The sequence below is a fragment of the Hetaerina americana genome, unplaced genomic scaffold, assembly GCF_022747635.1.
Source record: "Hetaerina americana unplaced genomic scaffold, ioHetAmer1.1.p SCAF_10, whole genome shotgun sequence".
NCBI lineage: Eukaryota > Metazoa > Arthropoda > Insecta > Odonata > Calopterygidae > Hetaerina > Hetaerina americana.
Genome location: NW_027286070.1, coordinates 44,532,011 through 44,557,280, shown reverse-complemented (window position 1 = coordinate 44,557,280; position 25,270 = coordinate 44,532,011). Strand labels below are relative to the sequence as shown.

At 35.1% G+C, this 25,270-nt stretch overlaps 1 protein-coding gene across 9 annotated transcripts in view; it reads right to left on the bottom strand.

Annotated features, from left to right (window-relative positions):
• Ufd4 (ubiquitin fusion-degradation 4-like) overlaps window positions 1-25,270 on the bottom strand; it is a 95,894-nt gene that overhangs the window by 16,398 nt on the left and 54,226 nt on the right. For 6 of the 9 annotated variants that reach the window (XM_071598592.1, XM_071598589.1, XM_071598591.1 and 3 more), the window contains 7 exons: window positions 16,638-16,835; window positions 15,470-15,633; window positions 12,787-13,184; window positions 10,688-10,857; window positions 9,591-10,013; window positions 3,120-3,379; window positions 603-734 (listed from right to left, as the gene is read on the bottom strand). In XM_071598592.1, coding sequence (XP_071454693.1) covers window positions 603-734; window positions 3,120-3,379; window positions 9,591-10,013; window positions 10,688-10,857; window positions 12,787-13,184; window positions 15,470-15,633; window positions 16,638-16,835 — 1,745 coding nt within the window. The remainder of the gene's footprint in view (window positions 1-602; window positions 735-3,119; window positions 3,380-9,590; window positions 10,014-10,687; window positions 10,858-12,786; window positions 13,185-15,469; window positions 15,634-16,637; window positions 16,836-25,270) is intronic. The other 3 variants (XM_071598593.1, XM_071598596.1, XM_071598595.1) reach the window with 3 other exon arrangements.

The following is a 25,270-nucleotide window of genomic DNA, read 5'->3' as shown; positions in this document are numbered from 1 at the left end:
GTTTGAATCCTCCCCCAATTCCATGAGCCAAGCCAACTCTTGAACAGTAAAACTTTGAATTGACCCATTTTTTCTTAGTCCCCACAGTTCTCCACAGAAATCAATGCAATCGTTCCGGAATTCAAAATGTCAGTTAAAAGCTCCCTGCTCTTAGGAAATAATGCGTTGATTTTTATCAAATATTTTTCCCAGTTCATGTTCAAAATTGTAAGTTTTTAGATTTACATTACGAGTATGCATGTTAATGCAACAAAATAAATTTTCGCTAATAAATTGATCATTAGTGTTTATCAATCAATTTTAACAGTAATAGTTGGACTAGTTATCAATGGTAACCTCAACTTCATAAATTATGTATCATGCCTTCATTTTTTTATCAGAATCGTCTTTTATCACATAAGATAATATTACAGCCAGAATGATCAGAGCCACATATTATTTTCTTAAATTATGATTGATATTCCTTTGAAAAGACTGAAAGAAATGGAAATTCAATCAGAAACGAGAATTTCATCAATCACTATTTACAACTATAGGAAACCTTACGCTACATAGAAAACCTTCCAATATGAAAGTTTTAGCTTAAAATTTTTCATGCTCACCATTACTTCCTCATAGTCATCAAGTTCTTCATTTTCATCTTCATCATTTTCATCATCATCAGCTTCTGGTAGTTCATCATCATCCTCTAACTCAGCAAGTAGTGTAGGTGCTCGACAACTCTCCAGGAAATCCTTTTATTAGAGAACAAGAAAGCTGAACAACAACAATAATCTCCTACAAATATCTAACTTACACAAATGTTGTATAATACGTTCCAAAAAAAAATAGGATGAGTATTTGACCCTTCAGAAAAATACTTTCTCATTATGAGTCAATATAAGCAGAAAACTTACACAATTTTTTCTCAACAGTTCAATCACTAGTTTAATTCAGTTTTAAATAAGATGAAGTCAATTCACATCACTTGCAAAAACGATAATTTGCATGATGCATTAAAAATAAATGAATAGTGCAGAGATTTTTCAGCACATCTAGGCAAATAAACACACTAAACTACATACAATATAAAGGCACTTTACAAAGTCAAATGCAAGGCAAAAATCTAATATTACAAGCAAACGTATAGCTGCCATTTTCTCGACTTTTCAGTACAAACACACATATAGAGTGAAACTCCTCTTTTATGTTTTCTACAATTGAGGGTCAAATAAAAATCAAAAGAAAATGAACATTGAGAGAAATCATTATTGCAAAAACTAGAAGCCAATAGGTAGTCTCGTAGGGCAATACAAAAGGTCCTCATTGCCGTCTTGGCTATACTGCAAGGGTCCCTTTTACATGTTTGCATGGGTATGTAACATTTTGTTATATTGATTTTGAAATTAATTAGTTAGAGTTCTAGATAATTAAAGCTTGCTCAAGAAGATTCATTGACAAATTAGTGTAGCATAAATGGAGTTAAGAGTGGAGATAAGTACATATATGTAAGTGGACATGAGATTCTAAAATCTCAAAAAAATTACTATATTGTGTTCTCGCAGTTACAAATGGTGATTTTATGATCACTTATTCACTAATTCCCATGAATTTCATAATAATCAAACTTTCACTTAATTTCACATCACATTGATGAAGATACCAACTAGGAAAACAATAATGGTTGACCTTAGATTTTTAAGACTTTGCTCCTACCTCTACCATTTGGAATTTCACCCTCCGTCAGTCTTTAACATTTGATTGCCAGAATAATGTTCTTCTTTCATCTTTCCTGCCTTCTGGGATTTCCCCAATAACACACTCTTCTCCCCCGTTATACAGAGTACTTCTCCAATCAATTTCCTTTATGACCATTTTAACTTTTCCATCCTTCTCCACGCATCTCAAAAGCTTCCAATTTATGCCAATCATCTTGCTTAAACAGCCATATTATTGGCAGAACCTTTGAAGAGATATCCCAAACCCTCAGTAAAGCCCAGACGAGAGTATTTCAAGTGTAGTAGGCAGTTTGTCTATCAAATGAGAAATCATATGGCAACTTTCATTAAGAGCAGGCTAATACTGAAATCTGGTTTCTGGTTACTCTTCCATCATATCCTTAAAATCCTATCACTGTCAAATGGCCGCCTATCCTTAATGGCAAAAATGACCTTAGCTGTCAGTCACATCCATTAATAACCACATTTTCAGAATTACAAGAAACTCAATACAATGTCTTGTTGAACTGAAAAATATTTTTTATAAAATCATATATTGGATTCACTCATATTAAATAATGAAGTTTATCCATGGTAGCAGTCTTGTTCAAAGCATGGCATGAATAGGGTGTAATCTATTATTTTCCTTCTTTCATCAACTCTCATTCATCACAGAAAACTTGAAATGTCAAGTATATAACACTATAAGGTTATGTTGCGACAATTCACTGATTATAGGGACTTGAAGAAATGACATGAATGGCAGAAAAACATAGTCCAGGGTAAACATAAAAGAGAAGTTTCACTATAAATAAAACTGTTTTGGCATGCAACACCAACAAGAAAGAAACATAGATATTAATATTGGTATTAAATTCAATAATAACTGATGAAAAACAACACCAAAATTTCAAATAATGCAAAGGTGACTTTAAAAATTACAATTAAAACAAAGTGGAAAGTACTCTTAGAGATTTAGCCATTAATATAAGGGGATAGAAACATGCACCTTGAACTTACACCATTTGTCTGGGATTTTCAATTCTTTCATATAATGATGCCTTCATGCAAACAGAGGTGCAGCTGTCCTTTTAAAATTTCTGTAAAAGTTTTGAAGGTTTTCCTGCCCCATCTAAAACAATTTCAATTCCTTCCAAGGGAAATGGCTTGATAATCTTAAAATGAAAGCAATTAGTGCCAGTTGCACAACTAAATACTTGTGAGAAAACTATCAAGTGGCTAAAATCACATTATCTGTGGACCCCCAACAATCCAAACTTAATCAGTAATAAAAAGATTTGGCTGTTTTTCTCATCACTCATTAAAAATATTCATGAAAAATTCAGGCATTTTCTATGAAAAGTTATGCATGTAAATAATGAGAAACTATCCTAACAAAGCGTTTATCAAACGGGCACTAACCTCGAGACTGACCTGCTCACTGTCACTAGAAGTGGATGTGAGACTCATGTCCAGTACTTGCGTCAGACTTGAGGGACCATTCCCTCCACCACCTCCAACACCCACCCCTCCAGTAGTCACTCCGCTCACACTGCAAGAGCCCTGGCCTCCACCACTCCCCACACTCCCACCTCCCCCAGCACCACTGCCAGCGTGAGTGCCACTTGATGAGAGACTTGGGTAGCTTTGGGCTGCACTAAGCAATCCACCAGTCAATGCAGCTGAACACAGGAGGGAGCATCAGAAATAAAAAGAGAGAGATAGTTATTCACAGAGGAAGCAATTATATGAGAACTCAATGACAAAATGGCAATGGGGTGGATTCACAAGGATCACCATAGGTTTCAGATGCACGGCATGATACTTGTCACTTTCTTTGAGAACAATGAATATCTTTGTAAATTCACTCTGACACTCAAAAGAGACCTGCAGCATTATGTCAAGGTCTTTTAAAATAGTAGTAGTTATTAAGGGAGTTGGGCCGTTAGGGAAAGGTGCTTTGGGTAGGGATTTCAGTATAGTAGGATATTCAGGGACTGGAGGAAGAATGGAGAGAATCCTGACATTGGTATTAACCTATGCTTAACCACTGAAAAATTCTACCACCTCCTGGAGAGACCTGGATTGGAAGCCAGTTCATTAAGCACCGCAGCATTCTGATCTCCATCTTATAAATGGTCGGGTACAAAACATTTTGAAGCACATAGTGCTGCATTTTTAAAAGCAGAATTTATTAACACTAAGACCAGTGACATCCCAAATCATTCAAAAACAATTACATAAACGAACATGTCAAGAACAAGGGCAGAAAAACTACCTGCATAAAGCATACTTGAGACATTACAATGGTCAAGAAAAATCAAGAATTATTAAATGGAACTTGTACTGTAGGACATGCAACATTCATGAACACCTGCCACTTGATTATTACAAGATTATCTAAATTAAAGCACTTGTGGCAGTATTTAACTGTTTACTGAAGTATATTATTTATGCCATACAGAATAAATACAAAATTCAATTTCCTTGTACATGATCATTATCATAATATTTTAGTTATTCGTCAATGCTGTAATTAATATAATTTGAAGTCTTATCTGCACTTGAGAAAACATAAAGAGTAAAGAGTACCAAGAGAGCAAGTAACAGCCTTTCATAAATGTACAAGAAAATCACCAGGCTTAAAGGGAGTATCTTATGAAATGATGATTGAAGTGATGAGAGTAAGGTGGGCATTCTTGGCAGTCTTCAGTGTAAGTACACAATTGAACACAAGGAAACATTTTCACAGTGATAATTATGCAAATTTAGGATTATGTAAATAAAGAATACATAAATTTTAGGTTTCACCATACTTAAAATCATGAGGACTGTAATGGTGAATATAGAGAATTCCTTGTTTCTTTAAAACTTTTATTTAATCATATTTTTCTTTCATGTGCTTTTAAAGTAAAATACTGGGATTCTGAAATCCAAATTGGCAAGAGTACAATGTGCTTTGCAAGTGCTGTAATAGAGGTTCATTAGCCCCACAAAGTTTATTAAATACATGGGTCGTTCAATAACTCCATAGAAAATTCAAGAGATAACGCTCCTAGTATAGGAAAAGGTTTGCTTTCAGTAAGACTCTTCTTACTGGACTACTATAGACATTTCAGCTATATCCATTAAATGATTTCATTTTCACAGTCGATTGAAGCAACAAACTTAATTATTAAGAAAAATGAAGTTTTTTGTAGTGATTAAACACTTCAATTTAAAACACATAACACAAACAAGACCGAAGCCGAGTTGGAAGAAGTTCATAGCACATCTGCTCCTGTGTTTGTGACCGCTTAAAATTGAGTAAATGAGTTTTGATGTTACACTACATCCATAAATGATCAAAATCGTTTTGGATGTCCAGTGGAAGTAACTTCCTCCAAAATGAATGACCAAATCCAAAATATGATTGAGTGAACGACAAATCAATGTTTACAATATAGTGGAGGCCACTGGCATATCATAAGGCACAATGTTTGCTCTTAATGGAAAATAAATGCAATCATATGGTTGATGTGGAGGCTGGTTCGGCAATTTTGTGGCAAACCTAAGCAGAATCTGCATCCATACATAGTTGTGGATGAAAAATGGATACACTGCTTTACTCCAAGGACAAATAGTGGGTTTCTAAAGGCAATTCGGCTCAGAAGAAGACGGACAGACCTATAGCCCCGGTTTTTTGGGATACACGTGGCATCATTTACATAAGATTACTCGTAAAAAGGACAAACAATAAATGGAAAGTATCATACATCATTGCTGCACCAGTTATACAAAGAAATCAAGAAAAAAGCATCTGCATTTGTCAAAGAATAAATTCTCTACATCATGATAATGCACGAGTGCAAACCTGTAAAGTTATGATGGCAAAATTATAGCATTTAAGTTCGAATTATTACAACATCCATTTTATTTACCATCATTGGTTCTTGTTGACTTTTTTTAATTTTCAAACTTGAAAAAACGGTTCAGCAGAAAATAATTCATACCAAACAACACAAATGCCAACATTGTCAACACAAATGCCTCGTTGTCAACACAAATGCCTCGTTGTCAACACAAATGCCTCGTTGTCAACACAAATGCCTATTTTAGGACCTGAAATCCTACTTTTTGGACAGTTTAAAAAAATAAGAAAAATGCTGTTGAAGTGCATTGAGCTAAAACAAGATTGTTGAAAAATAAAGAAAAATCAACCCAAAATAATTTGTTTTTCTACTTTTTCCTAAGGACTTATTGAATGACCCACGTAGCATTTAGGGAAAGATATAAAAGATAATGTTCCAGCAGATTCTTGCATTTTCATTTTGCATAGGCAAACAACAAGGACTTAAAATTTCACTCACACATTTGAGATATTCACTTAGAATTTTATGAAGGATTCATTCAATAAACTATATCTTATAATGATTATTTCCTTGATTGGAAAACACATTAGCATGAATGATACATAACCCAAGTTAAAAACCTCGGCATGTGAAAGATGAGAGCATGTAATATTATTTTATTTTAATACACCTGTGAATAAGCTCAACACTGTTAGAAAGGAAACTGCTAGGCTACAAGGCAATGGAAGGAACCAAGCCAGACACACTAAGAAAAGCAAACACATTAGGTTGAGCAGTGAATACTTACCCCTCAGAGCAGCCAAGGTCAATTTGTAAAGGGCTAGAAACTCCTTCACATGGAGCATCATAGGATACATACCACAATGCTTTAAGTATTATTCAGTGTAAAAAATATATCCAGTCACTTAATCGATCTCTTAAACTGTTTGACAACAGTGGCGAAAAAATTTCAATGTCATTTTCAAGAAAAAACACATGAAAAAAATTGAAACTTTCAATGCCATATGCCACTATTCATCACAATACGTATGTGACAGCAGCGCACATACACGTAAGAAGGGAATTTAAAGCAATCCACTGAGACAATAAACCCAGCCATTCAAAAATCAGCTTCGACGCCAACTCATTTTGCATACCACATTACTAAAAATTCCATATTAACAAGAAGTTGTACCAGCTGTACAATAATTTTACAACATAAATTTGATTCAGTCACATGAATGAGAAACTAAGAAAGCCACATTCAAAATCAAATGATAGGCAAATGATCAATAAGAAAGTTCTAATAAATTTCCACATTTTAGTATATCCAGATTTCATCTCCATCCAGTATGCATTCAATGTATGTTGCATTATGTTTTAAGAATTCTTAACAGTTGTAACAATTACATATCCTTCTGCTATATCTTCATTTTGTTTCACCAATTATATTTGTGAAAACAATGAATATCAAGTGACAGATAAAGATAATTAGGTAGCATACCAATATCTGGTATTGAAAATAATGCTTAGTAAAACCCCTTATTTGCACTTTTCTAGGGACCCACATAAAATGTGGGCTAAAGAGAATTTCATTTATACATACATACTGAAGTCTTATTCTATTGCAACATCATCACAAATAACATCAACTGGAATTACTTCATCACAACCAACACGAAATCCTGCCTTCCTAAAGCAGTTATATATTGTACATTCCTTGGCTTCCTTCCGAGCCGATGATATGCAGTGTAAAGCATTCAGTACATTCCATTTGATTGTCTTTATATCCCTATCACAATCATGCAGAGATGAAAATTTCTTTGCAATCATTCTTCAATAATGCATCTTCAATGATAGTATTATACCTAAATCCAGAAGTTAGAGCTCACCAGTACAGTTTGCATGCAATAAGTCGCAACTGTACATCTCTCAAGTGAATATTTGGTAGATAAGCTGGACACATCGATAAATAGCAGAAAATCCCTGATCTTTTGGCATCCAGAGCAGGAAGCTCATCCTCAAATATTTCTGAGGCCATTCATGTTTTGGAAAATGTTGTTAATCTAGTGGGCAACATTTTTACATATTAGACCCAGAACACACAGAGGACTCTTTGATCAACCAACCACAAATAGCTGAAGCTTCTCACTTCCATGTGCATTTGTGATTAATAAGACAGTAAATCTTTGTTTGCCAGGCACTGCCTCCATGACGTTGTTCACCTCTGAATCAGTGTTTTGGCTGGCAGCACATAAAAATATAAACATTCATTTGCATTTAAAACATCTTCTTTGGCTATAAACATCAAGAAGTTTATTTAATTCAGACATCTTCCACCAAGTTGTAGTCTTGACATCAACACTTCTACTTTCACCACATACAGCCTTGTATTCAATGTGTCCATCTTTAAACCTATCCAACCAATGAGTGGAAGCGGTGAAATCTTTGATTCCCAATCTTGTGGGAGTTTGCAATATTTTTTTCTCTTCCAATGACACCATTCACGGTGATATTTGATGAAATACCAATTACAAACTACTCTTTCAGTAATTCTTCATACTTGGAATTCTTGACATACATGTATTTTCTCTTTTTAGACAAACTTCTCCCCAGATTTCCATGTTTCAGAATGGAATCGTGATTTTTCTCTATTGTATTCATAGTAGAGGCCTACAATCTTAGATGTTTAACCAAATCAATACAGATTCTATTTTACCTACATTTATCAGGCTTCACCACATTTGGGTCAAAGTCATTTTCATTCCTCATATTTTCAACTAATGTGCCATTCGAATACTCTCCCTCAGGTGCTGATACGATGCATAAATTACGTAGCGAACTCCTAGTCAGACAATGCATCCATTTGATTGCACGAATCTTTTCCAGGCTGAATGAGATTATGAGTTCAAGTAGTTCACATTACGATTACTAGTGCCCACTATATTCAAATTCTTGGCTAAAACCATTCACGTTACTTCTCTCTCTCATCTTTCTGAGGCATAAAAATGTATGTGCGATACAAAGTCACAAAACTTTTTATGAAGACTGATGTACTTGAGTAATCTTTTAGAATATGAAATTTTTTAAATCCAGCGCTTAGTGATGTAAATGGTGGGAAAACTGAAATTGTATAGATACGGAATTCCGCACACCTTGAAATGATATGAAATTTTATGAGACCCGATAAAATTGAAATTTTAAAATCCAATAACACAAATATGGGGTTTAACTGTATTTGATGTGGCTTCAAACTACTGTGAAAGCTGGTTTCTGATTGGCCAGTGGTAATTTAACCTCTCATAACTACTGATCACCAATAAAATTTTGAAATTCTAGCACATGGTTACAATTAGTTACAAATTCAATAAATACCTTTAAATTGAAATACTAATTTGTGATACTTCACAATAAGCAATTACAATGCACTACAAAATAATTAGCCAGAGATTTTCAAGAGTACCCTAACATGAAAAAAGATTGTATTTAAAATCTGACACAATATCAAGGTGAACGACCCTCATTCCATTGTTTCTCGGAGTTTAATAATGGGTTTCGTGGCCTTAGTATAACTTGGTACAACTATATCTTATATAAATTCAAAGGATGTGAGTCATCCCTCTACATATTGTCAGTTTATCTTTCAGATAGATAGATAAGGGCAACTTGTCATATTGGAAACCCAGAGTTGATAAACATTTACTAGGGCAGTATGATATCCTTCCCCTTCAAGACGATTACTAAAAAGGATTAATTAATTGCCATATTTTGTACATATGTACTTCAGATACAACATACTTAGATTCATAACTACATGAAAGAATGATCAAAAGCTCATGTGCCTCTACACTTATTGAAATAATGTTAAGCGTGGAAGCAGTCTTCTTTCTTTGGCTAGCCTCTTAACTAAATATTCTTCAATTGTTTTCCAAAAAGTAAACATCTCTAGCTTGCCTAATTTTCCCATGATCATACCTGATTGTAAGCCAAAATGGCCAATTTTAACTAAAAACAATTGGTAGGTATCAATTTACAAAAAAAATATCTTTGGCCACTCACACACCTGGAAAATTTGAAGAAAGGGCTAGCCGAACTAAACTGGAGACAGAGCTTGGTCCCCTGGGAAAGAGTGTGCTTCCAGGGGAGGGGGAGGGGGAAGGAGAGGGAGAAGGCGTCGTATGGGGTGGGGTGCCTGTAGACGACACCCCACCACCCCCTGTACCCCCTCCACCACATACTGCCGCCACACTCCCTGCCACTCCTGACAAGGAATTGTTTCCACTGGCCGCCGCCAGGGAGCGCCTACCCCTCGCCATGGCTGCAAATGTCTCCAGTAGAGTAGCCGTGGATCCAGACTCGCTCACGCTGCTGGTCAGGTTCGGCACACTGACGCTCATTGTGGTTCCCACATAGGAAGATGTCCCATTGCCACTATTGCTGTCACTTGCCTCACTGCAGATACCACCATTGACTATGTCTTTCTTGCCTGAAAAAGGGGAAGGGTTTGCGGCTAAAAAAATTCCACATGAAATGATGAACTTTGATTAGGGGTATGGTCTTCTACAGCTTGGAAACAGCTGTTGAAGCAAGATGATGGCCCTATATTGGATGCTTTTGAGTTTTGGAGAAGAGTTGATAAGGTGCAATGGAAAAAAAGGAAAACCAATGAAGTAGTACTAGGTATACTGAGGGAGGAGAGAGTGTTGTTGGGATCAATCAAATGGATACAGGAAAGGTGGATGTAATGAATTTTAACTGGGGATGGAATGTTGAATACGGTGATGGATGGGATGCTAGACAAATAAAGGAAGGGTTAGGAAAAGGGGAGGAATATCGGATGAAGTGAAGTGAGACAGAAGTATGCAGAAAACAAAAAGGATTTTTCGTAATGCCAATTGTCAACAAAAGTTTTATTAGGAGAGGCCAATATGTGTATTGTTGCTCCATCTGTGCCCACCCAGAACCTACCTTAAATTAACTACCCAATAATGATAACAATAATGGGATAAGAGTTGATCTTAGCAAGCAGGTAAGCACCAAGCCTTACAATTAATATTTAGAGAATGGGAAGTTTCATAAGGTCTTAGAGAGAGAAGCAAAAGAGAGATAAGGACTAAGAGCTGCAGATTGGACTAATGTTATACCATACTCAATACTCACTGGAGAGCACATTGTTCTGATTGTTTCGGAAGCAGTTATCTCCAGCTTTATCATCACTGTGGCTTGCTGGCAATGTGACCCGCACTCTTGTGCCAGAACTGAGGTTTCCTGAACCATTGCTGATTCGTGACATCATATTGCTCCTACCACAAGATGGCTCTGTGCCATGCCTGTAATATCAGGAAGGATGTTCATTAGTAATTCCATTGAATGACAATAATAAACAAACCACTGATGAGTCCCAAATTGCTTCAAATAGTATTAAATGCCTTTAATATTCTAATTTATGTATGAATGGCTTCAGTAACCTATATGCCATTAGAACTACACAATTTATCACTTTTTTTATTTCAATTTTAGTTTATTCAAAATTAACAATATCTATTATTGATGAATTATATTTTGGTGTTTTTTATGCTACCTTCCTCTAGGAAACTCTTAGAGTATCACTATCTTAAGTTCTTAAAACTGTCTCTAATACAATGGTACTCTGCACAGAAGGAAAATATATGATTAGCATAATTTTTACAAACTTCTTTGATAACAATAACTCTTTCCAAGGTGTTACATTAGGACATTAATTGGTAAACTGCAATTAAACACCTCCAACAAACATTAAGTCACAAATGCTCACAGTAACTGCTTGAATCATTTTGGACCATAAGCATAGAAATTAGCATTTTACAAATTTAAAGAATAAGCAAAATAAATTAGATCAAAGGACAATGCACCGAGGGGGCTAACAGATTAAAAATTGAAATCAAAGAACTGCATCATACTTTGCTCTGATACATAAGAGAAGGAGTAACAGACAATTATGCACAGAAAGTTATTTCTCGAAAAGCCATAAAAAGTTTGAATGGATTTAATCAGCGTTATTGTGAACTGATTACACTTTTATATTATGATGGCCCAATGGTCTGTGGATGAGGGAGGAGACTAGTTATGCAGTAGTCTGTTTTGACAAACAACCAAAATACATGTCTAAAAAGGTAAGTGCTCTACAATGATTCATTATACCTGCTTCAGTGTTATTCGAGTAGCAGTAACTAGATTTCTACAGGTTTCATTTAAAGTTCCAAGTGTTTGGAGAAGAAAGGAAAGGTTTTTGGATTCATCCGAAAAATTTGAAACTATGAACATAAAACAGAAATCAATGGACACAATAGTTTACTACAATGCCTTTTTCCGATGTACTAAAGAACCATGAGCTGTCAGTTTTATGGGATGGGATTCAGCCTTTTCCCAATGGTAAATTGCATTACCAGTCAGCTCACCTTTTCCCCAAAATTTGACTTCTGAAAACTGATGTGTGCCATAACCACTTGTCCACACAAACAACTTTCATGTTACAATTTTTTTTCACAAATAATTGAAAAAATTGGATTATTCCATAGCATACTGCCTTCATATTTTACTTTGCCAGTAAAATGGGAATTTGACTAATAATACATTACAAAAAGTTGAGGCATGACAATAGTGGTGGCCCAGCGTCTGGCCAGGGTCTAGTTTCCTTATCACTGTATGTTAGCATCAGCCAATCAGGGGAGAGATTCAACTAGGCATCATAATGGGTAGATAAATTTTCATGCACAGTATTTGGGCAAGTAGTAGATAATTAACACTACTTTTCACTCGATTATTAACCCTTTCCCTGATGTGAACATACCCAGTATGTTTGCATACTAGACTGCTGTGAACATATCTGTTCATCCCCTTTGTGTTGCACTATTATACGTCAAAATTTTATTTGTCACAGTAAATTAATGGAACCTTTCAAAAAATAAAGTGAATCTACATTATTTTTATTATTTTCATACTTTTATTATTTATATCAATTCATTATTGCAGGATTACTAAAGCTTACGGAGACACAATACCCTATTTTTTGGCCGCATGTGAGGAGTAAGTTTCCGGAGAATGAACCACAGCAAAAGGGTTAAATATCTCTTGCCAATGATGGCAAACGTCAATTTCAATCCTTGATGCACATCAGTTTCAATCCCTTCGACAACTGAAAATCATAACTCTGAAATTATAAAATTAATTTTTAAACCTAATAATACAGAAGCACCAATCCTGGTGCAAAAAAATCATACTTTTGATTTCCTGAGCTGGTTATTGACGTAGGAAGTGCACCAGTGGCCATGGCAATGGCTGCAGCAGACGTATTAGTTTCTCCCAGAGCCAGAGATTCAACAATGGTTGCGAGATCCCCAGCTGTGGCCATGGCAGCTGCCAATGTTGGTGGAGGGATGGACGAAGAAGTGCTAGTGGCAGTGGTCGTGGGAGTACATGGAGACTCAGGTACATCACCCACTTCTTGCAGGGCATGCACAAACACAGAGAGCTCGGTAAGTCCATTTTGTGAAGAGGTGGTTGTGGTGGACAGCACATGAGAGGTTGGGGCAGATGTATGCGGCTCAGATGATACTGCCATTATTGCCTCTGAATGAGCAGCATTCAATACGCTCTCAGCAATCGCCTCAGCAGCTTGCTGAAAAATCAGGATTAAAAATAAACCCTTAACTTCACAGAGCATGAGACAATAGGATTTTGATTCAGAAGAGATGCCATGCATTTGCTAGATTCCAATTCACAACCTTTTTCTGATTTTCCTGATAAACAACGATGTTTTTCCCTAATTTTTCTTTCCTAAATTTTTTCATGAGTGCTCGGAAACTGGGTAGATATAGTTTTGAAATGATCCCAAACTGCTTTGCATACCCACTAATATCATTAACTTTTACCCACAAAGTTTTAGTTCTTGTCGGCTGGCAAAATTGCCCACAGAAATCTATTTGACAACTAAAAGAAACAATATTTTAACTCAAAATTTCAAATTGCCCAATCACATTTCCAATTAAATTATCAAAAGCTCGAATTTCAAAAAAATACCTTCTTTCCTATTTATTACAGAATTTTTGAAGAAATTGAGGTATTCCCTAAGTTTCCTGGTTACCCTATTTTCCAGACGAAGTGGTCACCATGTTCAAGTTAATAGAAAGTCAGCAATATGAAACTGCATGCAATGCAATCTTTTTTCATCAAATTAAGATGATTGCAACAGGATTAACAAAAATCCAAGCTAAAAGCAGACGGGGCTAAGAAAAGGTATGGAAAACATGATGATACTTATAGATAGGTTATATTATAGAACATAAATGTTTCTGCGTTCTCCAAGGATTTAATGAATGCATTTGATAGAGTCAACATGTGCCAAAGGGATGACAGTATGCTGGAATATAGGAGTAGACAGAGCACAGATATATGAATTTTGAAATATTTACTAAATCAGATGGCAAACATAAGGCTAACAGAGGGAGAAAACAAATAGGCAGTGACAAATACGGGAGTAAGATAAGGCTGTCTGCTATTGCTAGTGTTTTCTAACGTGCCCACAAAGGAAAAATTAAGAGTGGATTAGAGGGGGGAATGAACATGAGTAGAGAGCTGATTAAGTTATTCAGACTTTCAGATGATCAAACAATAAGTGGCTCAGCTACCAAAGGACTGCATTACAGCACAAATGCATGAATAATATGACAAAGAATAATTACAAAAACAATAGTAATGAGATTCTCAAGGAAGCCTAAATTGGAAAGTAGGAGGGAATAAACTAGAGAGGATAGAACAGTTCACACTTATAGGTAATATTTTGGGAAAAATGGGCACAGTAATTGTGATTATTATGAGAACTGAAGAGGGAAATGAATTACTGGCAAAGAGAAAAGGTTTGATGACAGGAACACAAATTTGTAAATGAAAAATAAGGTAACATGGAACTGTAAGGCTCCAAAAACCTGGTCATTGAGGCAAGTAGATAAGGAAATACTACAGCCTTCTAGATGTGGTTAAGGAGATAATCGGTAGAATGAGGAGGAAAAACAATTGCAATATAAAAGTCAAGTTACAAAGTTTTACTAGTAATGGGAGAAAACAAAAAGTACTAGGGGAAATTTTAAAAGTCAGCATTGTCGGGGGAGGGGGAAGGAAGATGACTCAAACAGGTGATGGGATGCTGAAGGCCAAGACAGAAGGCAGAATGTTGGGACATCTGTGAAAATAACTGAATACGAGAGGAATTTTTAATGGCACAAAGGGAGGTGGCAAGCTTGAAGAGGTGAAGAAGAACAAAATGTAGGGAAAATGAGTTGAGGCAAGGGGAAGTTCAAGTGACAATATCTACACACAGATGAGATATCAGGGGTCATTCAAAACTTACTTCATTCAAGTTAACTCCCTATAATGAAGATTGTCCCATATTATTTTCAAGCCACAAGAGATTATATATAAAACATTTAAAAACAAGAAGAAAAATTTTTGACATGGCATTACATCAGGAAAGTATCTCTGCTCTCATTTGAAGTTGGCAGATGTTTATGCTGCATTACAAATTGTAAACTCAAAGGAAAATTTCAGAAGAATCAATAAGGAATGGCAAATGCTATGCATCATTACAAACAATATATGATAAGTATTATGAGTTTTGAAAGCATGATTACATAGAATAAGTAGATTTACATCACAATCATGCATAAGTTTCAATTTACGGGTCTAAAAATAATATAGTTGCCATGTTTAACATCTTTCAAGTGTATAAAAAAAACAACTGAATTGAAATTGGGATGACAACTGAGTCATATATTCAGGTCAAAATGGATATTAAGACAATCATTTTTCTCTAATTAATAATTTTTCTCCAATGAAATTAACATTAAAAAGAAATACATGGCATGCAATTATAATATAAAGTAAATGCCAGGAAATGCCAACTCTTACCTTAGCAGCTAAGTTATCAGCTGACGCAGCTTGGTCAGTGCTTGCCACAGAGGTTTTATTGTGGTTATCTGTTGCATCGGGTAAACTGGGAGTGGAGCTTGACTTTCTGCTTGCCAACACACTTGAACTTTTGGATGTATCAGTAATATTCTTACCACTTCTCACTGAAAAGTATTTATCAAAATTAAATGCAAGAACAAGTTTTCCCTGAGCTTCAATGTATACACATTAAGACTTAAAATACTACGTTCCACCTTGCTGACAATAATGCTTTCTTTTTAACTAAAGGAAAAATTTTAATGACACATGGATGACAAAAAATTTTAAGATACACTATGATATCATTCAAAATTAATTGCACCAAACACAACACACAAAGCATTGACATACACTGATAATTAATATCCACAAGCCAAAGTTTCATTCAAATTCAGGAGGTTACAAACACATAATGCTAGGAACAAGATGAGCTTTTTGTGAGCTTCATACAGACATTTATAGGCTGCAACAGGATCATGAAGAGGAAGAGAGCAGGTATCTTAACAAAATGGATAGGAATTAAAAACTGCCACGCCATGCTAATCTCCAACAGGATCACCCTGGAACTATAGTCTTTCCAGGAGAATGCAAACTGCAAAATTTATTCTAAATGTATTTAGCCCTGAAACTTTGGTTATAAAATCAGAGCAACATAAATGACTAGCATTCCATGGAGGATAGGGGAATTCTTTACAAGAAGCTATGATTTTATCCACCCTCATGTTCTAGCTAGATCATCGCTTCCAAATTTCTTAATTATTTGATTATGTTACGTAAACGTCAATGATCTTATTATATATAAAAGCATTTCATCTTATGCCCGCTCAAACTATAACAACTCACACCTAAAATAAAAAAGGGAGCATACCCTAATGAATAACCACTACTTGTGATGCTCAAAAATGAAACTGAAAATGTTGATTTATATCCAGTAAATATGTATATAGGATTTTCCTTTTAAGTTTTGCTTCATGATCCACTATTGTACTTCCTAAAAAAGGAGAAGAAACTAGTGGATGAAGTTACATTGCATAAGACTTTACTGGAGAAATCTAGGAGCCCCTTAAAATACATTTTTGGCTTTTCACTCAGCATGCCTTGCATTAGAGGATGAAAGGCCACCGCTCACCTCCCATCACCACAGTGCCTTGAGTTGACTTGGTTGAGCCAGGAGGAGGCACTGAGATCGAGGACAAGAGAGCAGCAGATGCGGACTGAGCATGGGCCTCACCATCAAAGCCAGGAGCCAATTTCAGGTCGTACTTCCCCTCTGCACCCATGCGGTATGAATTGGAGCCACCATGGTCCCATGTGACATCAATCCAACCTTACAACATGAATGATATGCAGATACGGGAGGAATTAAGCTTGTGTGAAGAGCTGCTACAGCTCTGCAGTTCCCATGCTCATCAGGAAAGCAGCAGGCTGGGCTAGTTTCACACTAGTCATCACTACACACTCACTCACATGCACTCCATGGTTTGCTGAGTAAGCAATTTATCAAAAGTTATAGGTAGAGATAGGGATGCGGTAAAAAAGACAATAAGCTTCCAAAGGTCTAACACCCGATAGGATTGATTGCTATGAGACTATCTGTAAGAAATAACGTGAAAGAGGACTCACTTACGCCCCATAGTGTAAGTGGTAACACAGATCCGTGAGACCATCAGCATCAAACAAATTTCTATTATTAGTACTTAAACAAGTAATAGGATTCCTCCCCCCTAAGTTCTCAAAATCAAATAAATGGGACACTCTCAAACTATAAACTTGATTGGGTTTCCTAAGGTAACCAGGATAAAAAGTTAAACACATTGTTTAGCTCCAGTTAATTTCAATATTTTATGCCATGATTCTCATGTGCTTCTATAGATATATAGTTGGGGTGTGAACATATGTAGCAATTTTAATAATGAAAATCATGATAAAATAGCCTTTCGCATAAGAATTTATAAAATGCACCAATCAACTTCTTTTACATATGATAGCAAATATAGTATTTTACACTATTGTTAATTTAAAGATTCTGAAATTTTGTAAATACATCTCTCCATGATTATTTTGAAAGAGGGCCTGTAGAGTAGATTAAAATTATTTAAGACCATTTTAGTGTTCTGACCATTTAGAAAAATCTCCTCTTATGCCACTTTTATATACTATTTTGAATACTTTTAAAACTACTTAAACTTAATATTGGAATTCATAGTCTCTCCTGGTGAATAAACATTGCCCCCTTTTTATACATCTTAGCAAAGTTTTGAAAGACTGGGTTCATGTAAAAACTCAACTTTACGATTATTTTAATACAATATGTCGGCAACTAAGCGCCATACTTTAATGGTCTTTATAATTCAAATAGACCAAATCACTTAGCAAATTCACTGATTAAAATGGAGGTCATACTGAAGTAATTATTAATAGCAAATATTTTAACTACAATATGGTTAGCTGATGTGTGACAAAACGTTTCAAGTCAGCACCTAGTTACAAAATTATGATATAACAATCATCCAAGCGTAAGCTGCCCAACCCACTCAAAGCTGCAAGCAATTTTTTCACTAAAAGCTATCTAATGCAATGGTCTAAATCAAATATTCTATGCATAAGAGACAAAGTTTAGGAATTATTTCACTTGGATCACAAGATGATTTGAATGCCTAACAATCACATTATGCCAAGCCAACATAGCATATCTCTCTGAAATTTCAACAAGCATGGAAAGAAAGAACTGTTCTAATTATGTCAACTGTGGAGCTCCTTCCTATTTAGCATATTTTTTTGCAAAGTCATCTTGGTGCCTTATATGTGCCAATAACTAAATTCTATGGGAGGTGAAGGGTAAAAGAGGGAGGAATAATTTTCAGTCAGCAAACATACTAAGTCTAAGGCTTGGGCAACATGATAAAATCCTTGCTTGGCTAAATGTAATTGCCGAACTTGTACAAATTGAGGTAGTGATTCTTCCAATCAGTTTACATACATTTAATTTTAAATATAATCTTTCAATACATTAATGCAGTGCCAGCCTTTTCAGCAATCCGGAAATTCTTTTTACAATGTGCAGGGGAAGAATCAACCGATCAATCAATTGGTTCCAATTATAACACCATGTACAGAAATAATGAGAAGAAAGAATCAGCTGAAATAATATGTCAATCTTGGATAATTCAAGATTTTTAAGAGACAAAAAAACATTATATACAGTAATAACTTTTATTGGGAACTTATTATTAAATTCATTCCAAAGAAATGTTCTTAGAAAGCTGAATAATTGGTCCCAGTAAAAATGGCAACCCTAAGTTCATGGCATGCACTCAGTATTACAAGATAAAATTATAAGCATTAGTCACAGTCCCAAATGAGTATAAATAATTCTTTAAACAAATAAAAAGCAGAAAATGCCTTGATGTTATAATTCAAGTCACTAAATAACCATTCTCAGTTGCAGGCACTTTTTTAGATACTTAAACAATAATTTAAAAATTCCTCGAGCAACCGCAACTACTTAGGTCACCAAATTGGTATAATTGCCTTTTGGTCAATTACAGCAGAAAATTCTGCAGTGAGAGGAGTTCCTTTCAGCTATTTTATCAATTTCACTGCTTCTTGACATGCTCCAATCTTGCTTCCTGTGGACTAAAAACTATTTCTAAATGTAGCACACACATTTGCCTAGAGTAAGATGGTACCCCATCAGGACTTAAGATGAAACATTCCTATACAAGATGCAACAGCTCTTTATTAAGTGTGCTGGAGAATCTTATCTACCTTGGAAGACATGGGCTCTTATCAGCCTCACAAATTCCTGGAGTTGAAAGGCTCTCCTAGAAACATCTCCATCTTCTCAATGAATATTTGCGAAGATTTGAGAAGCTGGAAAAACTTCAAATCATTCCAATGGAATTAAAGAAACACACAAGAGTAGCAGTACTCCAATAAATCTGAGGGATGCTTGATGTTATTAGTGAGAATGTAAATTTTCATTTAGGCAAAAAATTGCTTGGGAAATGGGGTTCTGAGGAGAAAACACTTAATTTGGAAATTAAGCAATGGTATCAAATCTCTTTGAACTAAAAGAAATATGTGGGAAAGGGGCTATGGTTTATGGCCAAATTTGATGAATTTGCCAAATAAAAAATAAGATTAGGAAGATGGGCTGTAAATGGCCATTCATTGTGAATGGCTATTTACAATCCAAATACCTAATTATAGCACAGATATAAAAAAATCAGAGGATTGAAACTAATAGCTAATTATTAAGGTTGGAAATGACACTATTTTGTGAGCAAAATAAAGATTGCCATCGAGATTATATTTATTTAGGGCAGATGTCATAGCTTAACTGTTTTAATGTCAACCAAGTTTACATGTTTAAGTACCAAATGAAAGGATTTCCTTGAGAAGTATGATCAAATGACAGTTAGTGAGTCCATTAAACATTTCAGAAAATCCCTCACACTTAATACATAAAATATTTTCACCGTTATTTCTCCAACATTTGGTGGCTTGGAAACTCTTTCCGACAGATTGAAAGGTAAGCTTATTTTTTAAAAAAAGTCAAAAAATAGTGGGTTTTGTATGGTGCTGAACAAATATTGTCTTTTTGAGTCTTGCATTGAGAACAATCTTGTTTGCCCCAAATAATTTCCTTCTTTAGTTCTATCACTACCTCTTCAAGTAATAATGGTTTTCTTTAGAATTTAAGTGTATTTTTCAGCTAACTTAAATCCTAGGTAAAAGTTGAAGTAAAAAAAAAGACTACTTGTTCGTTTAATTATTTCATAACAAAATTTAATTGATAAAACTACATGCAAAATGATATGTTTTAAAAATTTTATATGCTTCCAAAAATTTATTAAATTGATCAATTAAGAGTTGCTAATGCTTAGAAAAATATATCATCAGGAAAATGCACATTATCAAATACAAGATACCTATATCTAGTCAATAAAATGATGTCATCAGAGCAGCCAACCACAAAAGAAATCTTTCATCAGTAGTGCAAAGACCTACACTGTCCATAACAAGATGCACATTTCCAATTTTCCTCAATAGCAATGGCCCAGAATTAGTTGCAAAACTTATGGAATGTAAGGTAAAATGATGTCATTAGTGATGCTAAGCTTCATCTAAACAGCAGAGTTCATCATGGCAGGCATGCAGCATTATATGGTGGGGTCAAAAGAAACAAAATTGAAGCACCCTTTAAATTAGACTAAATCTATCCATTCTGGGAGACAGCTCCACAAGATAAGGAGATAGGAGAGGAGTTATAAAGGAAAGGAAAAGATAATATAAATGGATAAGAGCCATCCATGAGAAAATGAATTGTTTGCCAAAAATATAACCACTGTTAAGAATTGACAAGTGGATTTCAGAATGTGGAAGAAAAGGCAGGAAAGAGAACAAAGAGAGAGAGTTTTGTTTAAGACATCATTAGACCTAAAATTTAATTAAAAATTAGCAGAAATCTTCAATTTCTATTACCACTCAATTCTGGTAGCTAACTGGGAATTTCTAAGTCTATCTATCAACCAATTGTCCTAAAAGATACAGCTTGAGCCTAAATATCACAATACTAAGAATGTGATAAGGGCAGATTTTATTGCAAACACAGTTATTCAAAAAAATATTACAACTATCACCATTATCATGTATCTGCAGTGAGAGACTAAAGCACGACTACACCTGTGGTGATTCATTTTTCAAATATGCCTTGAAAAACAAAAATAGATACATCATATCAAGGTAAGATCTTGTAGGCACAGTATATCAATAATGTCATCGCAGGGAGGAAAGGAAATTACACATTTTCTGTGTTTAAGTAATCAAATGCAGAGGTAAAATATTTTTTTAAAAACCTATGCAAAGAGAATCGTCAAATGGAAAGATCAAAATTAGTTCAAGCCATATTTAATTCAGGTAAAGATTCATAAAGAAGGATCGTATCATGTTAAAAAGAAGCAACCACTAATATACTACGAGGGGGGACCCAAAAGTAATGGGAATTGGGCTGCGGTGGGGAGCGAGAGTGGGGGAAGCCTTTGTTCAACCAGTCATATGTCAGGCTCACACCTCCTGCATCAGTATGCGCAGCGCCATCGCTGTGACTGGATTGGTCCGTCCATGATAGCTGTTTCAGAGAAACAACTTTTTTCATTTCAGCTAAAAAGGTGATAGTGGATTATCAAGATCAATGCACTGCAGTGAAATTTTGTTTCCTGTTGGGAAAATCGGCCGAGGAAACTATTGTAATGCTCAAGACTGCTTATGGGGAAGCTGCCCTAAGCAAAACCTGAGTCTACGAGTGATTTACACGTTTTAAAAATGGTGAAATGTCAATTGAAGACCAACCCTGTTCAGGCCGCCCTTCAGCATCAAGAACTGACGAAAACGTCGACAAAATCAATGCCCTCATTCGTGAAGACCGTCGCAGAACCATTGATCAACTCTGTGAGATGTCTTGATTGTCAAGGAGTTCAATTCAGAGGATTCTATCTGAAGATTTGCATATGAAAACGGTTGCAGCAAAATTTGTCCCTCGCCATCTCACTCGCCAGCTCATAACACCCTCTCTGTGAAGCAGTTTTTGACAAAAAAATAACGTAACATTGATTGTCCACCCCCCCTACTCACCGGATTTAGCTCCCTGCGACTTCTTTTTGTTCCCCAGACTCAAAAGGGACATGAAAGGAAAGCATTTTGACACTGCGGAGGAGGTAAAACAAAAATCACTAGAAGGCCTAAAGGACATACTGATAAATGAATTTCAGAAATGTTTCGAATAATGGAAGCATCGTTTGGAGCAGTGCATTGTGGTCAATGGGGAATACTTTGAAGGTGAACAAAATTTAATGTAAATATATTGAGAAATAAAGAATCTATAACAACCTTCATGTTATTTTTAGGTCCCTCCCTTGTATATTATTTTTTGAGATGTCACAACATGCATATTTATAGAAATATTTGTTTCTTTGGTAAATTTTCGTGGCGGTGTTATAGCACGAGTCCAAGTATTATGCACATATCATTAGAAGTGATACAAATGCTAGCATTGCAACATTGTAAACACATGTAAAAAGGCAAATTTCACAAGCAATCACTCGCACTGAAGTTCTCCGTTTGAAAGAATTCAGGATGTTTTTCAATGTGGTATCTCATATGTCAATGCCATACATTTCTACTTAGCATAATTTTGTATGCACATAACACTCAGGGACAGCCTCTTGCCGTCCTTAAACTTCTGCCAACACAATTTCCCATACCCGTTTTCCATTTAGTGGAAATCTAATTCAAACTATATGAGCAAATGAATGGACCATAACCTTTTCCAGATTGATTGGAGGGTAAAGCCATAACAAACACCCAACAGAAATCTCCACATTCGTATATTGATGAAATTTCATAATGTTTAATGATCCAAGTTATAAATAATATAAACTGACAAAAAATTAGGATAAATTAGAAGAGTATTGGAGAAATGTGATGAAAAGGTTAAAGAAAAATGTTATCTTAAATTTGTTAGGTCTCATTTATAATATGGCATCGCGTGTAGCGTAGAGGAGCTAGATTAGTAAAATGTTGTCATAATCAACCGAGTAGTATATCCAAAATATTAGAGAAGCTAGCTTGGGAATCACTCATGGAGTGAAGGTTCAATTGCAGGTTAAATCTATTGCAAAAATTAGAAGGATGTCTCTTCAGCAATTATGATGAAAATATATTATTAGCCCCATCTTACTATGGTAAGAGAGGTCATATAAATAAAATATAGAGAGGTTAAGTGTAGAAAAGATAGATCAAATAGTAGTAGCCTCCATGAACAATAAGGGATCAGAATAACATCTGATAACCCTAGGACAGAAAATTATTTTTAATCAAAAGTAGTCAGGTTTGTAATCAACCCCTGCCGCACACTGTTACCTGCCACACACCATAGCGGTGGCTTGCAAGGTACTATAAATAAAAAAATAAAATAAAATTGATGTTCTGAGAATATCTGCTGAAGAAATAAAAGTACCTTTTTATAATTACCATGGACAAGTGAAAATCTCGAATCATTCATTTTCATTAAGATAATGTATGATAAAATGCATAAACTTTCATGGTAATACGGATCTTTCAATGAATGATTCTGTGAACAACATTGATCTGAAGAACTATCACCACATTACACCACTGACCAAATTGCGCCAAAGCAGCAGAAAACTTCTGCAGCAATATTCATTAACATTTTAGCAGCAACAACCAATTCTGCAAATTCAAATTAGTTATATTAATAATTAAAATAGATTTGATAAGAATTCAATTAAACAATTATTATTGCTTCTTCAAATATATTGATTATTTACTACATTCTTAATTTCACAAAATAATTGGCTATATATTTTATTTAAATAATGCAAAAATTTTCAAACTTAAAATTTTTTTGCCTTCAACAGGATTCTGGTCAAAGTGAATGTTTTTTGCTCTTTGAAAATTGCTGCCCTGTAATGTTCATATGCAGAAGATAACTCCATTAAAAGTTACTGCTGAGGTATTTTCCGGTGTTTCTCTGAATTTTTTTAAATAGGTTTACCTCAAATTTAAATGGGATCTTCTTATATATTAGGGATCCAATGCATCACATTTAGTTAACAGAAGCCATCTACAATCAACAGCACACAATACTAGAGGAGGGAAATCCTCCATGGGGTTACATGGGTTCAACCTTATTTAATCCACATTTTGTCTTATCCGGACAACCTCCACTCCCATACTGTCCGGATTAGCAAGGGTTTACTGTACAGACATAATGAAATGTTCTGCCATATATTATCACCAATTTCCTAAGGAATTACCAGTAATATATTATTATGCTATTAATTATGTGCCATTGAGCTGCGCTACTCACATTGGGATTGCAACTTGCCATAGATGTACAACACTGGAATGCATGTTTTACTAGTAAGTACATTAGTACATAAAGAATTTAGGTACCCATCATAAACATGCTATCAAGAGCTGACTGGATTCAATAAAAAAATTTTCTTAAAAATTACCAAAATTGATAATAGAATAAGAGTATTTACTACTGACATGCACTCCAATGAAGCAAATTCTTTACATAATTTAATGGAGAAATTACAGAATTGTTAATAAGGCTCACAAATCGAGTCGTATCTTGTGTCTGAGGATGGTTCTGAGTGTTAAAACGTTTGCAATATTAAGTTTCTTATTCAGTGAAAAAATGTGAAGGGTATCTAATCTTCCAAGATAAAACGAGTACTAAAAATGAAATTGGTGCTTTCAGCACTAAAAAACAGCTGCTGTCTGATGCCTAATGTTAGATTCTAACTAGCCTCAACTCAACCTATTGCAGCATCCACTTACTGCAATGGCAACTATGACAACACAACAGCACTGCAGTAGATAGTGTGCACAGCCAAGCTATTTGGGAAGTGTGAGGCCCACCAATTGGTCACCGTGTTATTTCACCCAGCAAAGGCAAATAGCTTGCTTGTTTATTTGACCAATTGATGCATGCATTACTTAAGGTTGCCAGTGGAGTGTGTGCAGGCCCATATGATTAGTAGCGAGGAGAAGTCACAAAGATGAAGTTGCACTTGTTTCCTTAGTGGTTACTTTATTAAGTGAGTCAAGCGTAAAAGGTGCCTTATAAAAAAGAAATTGCAATGAAAAACATTCTCTTGCTAATTTCTGCGATGGTTACATAAATCATTTTCCATGAAACTTTTGCTGTGTGTTTATGTCATGAAAATA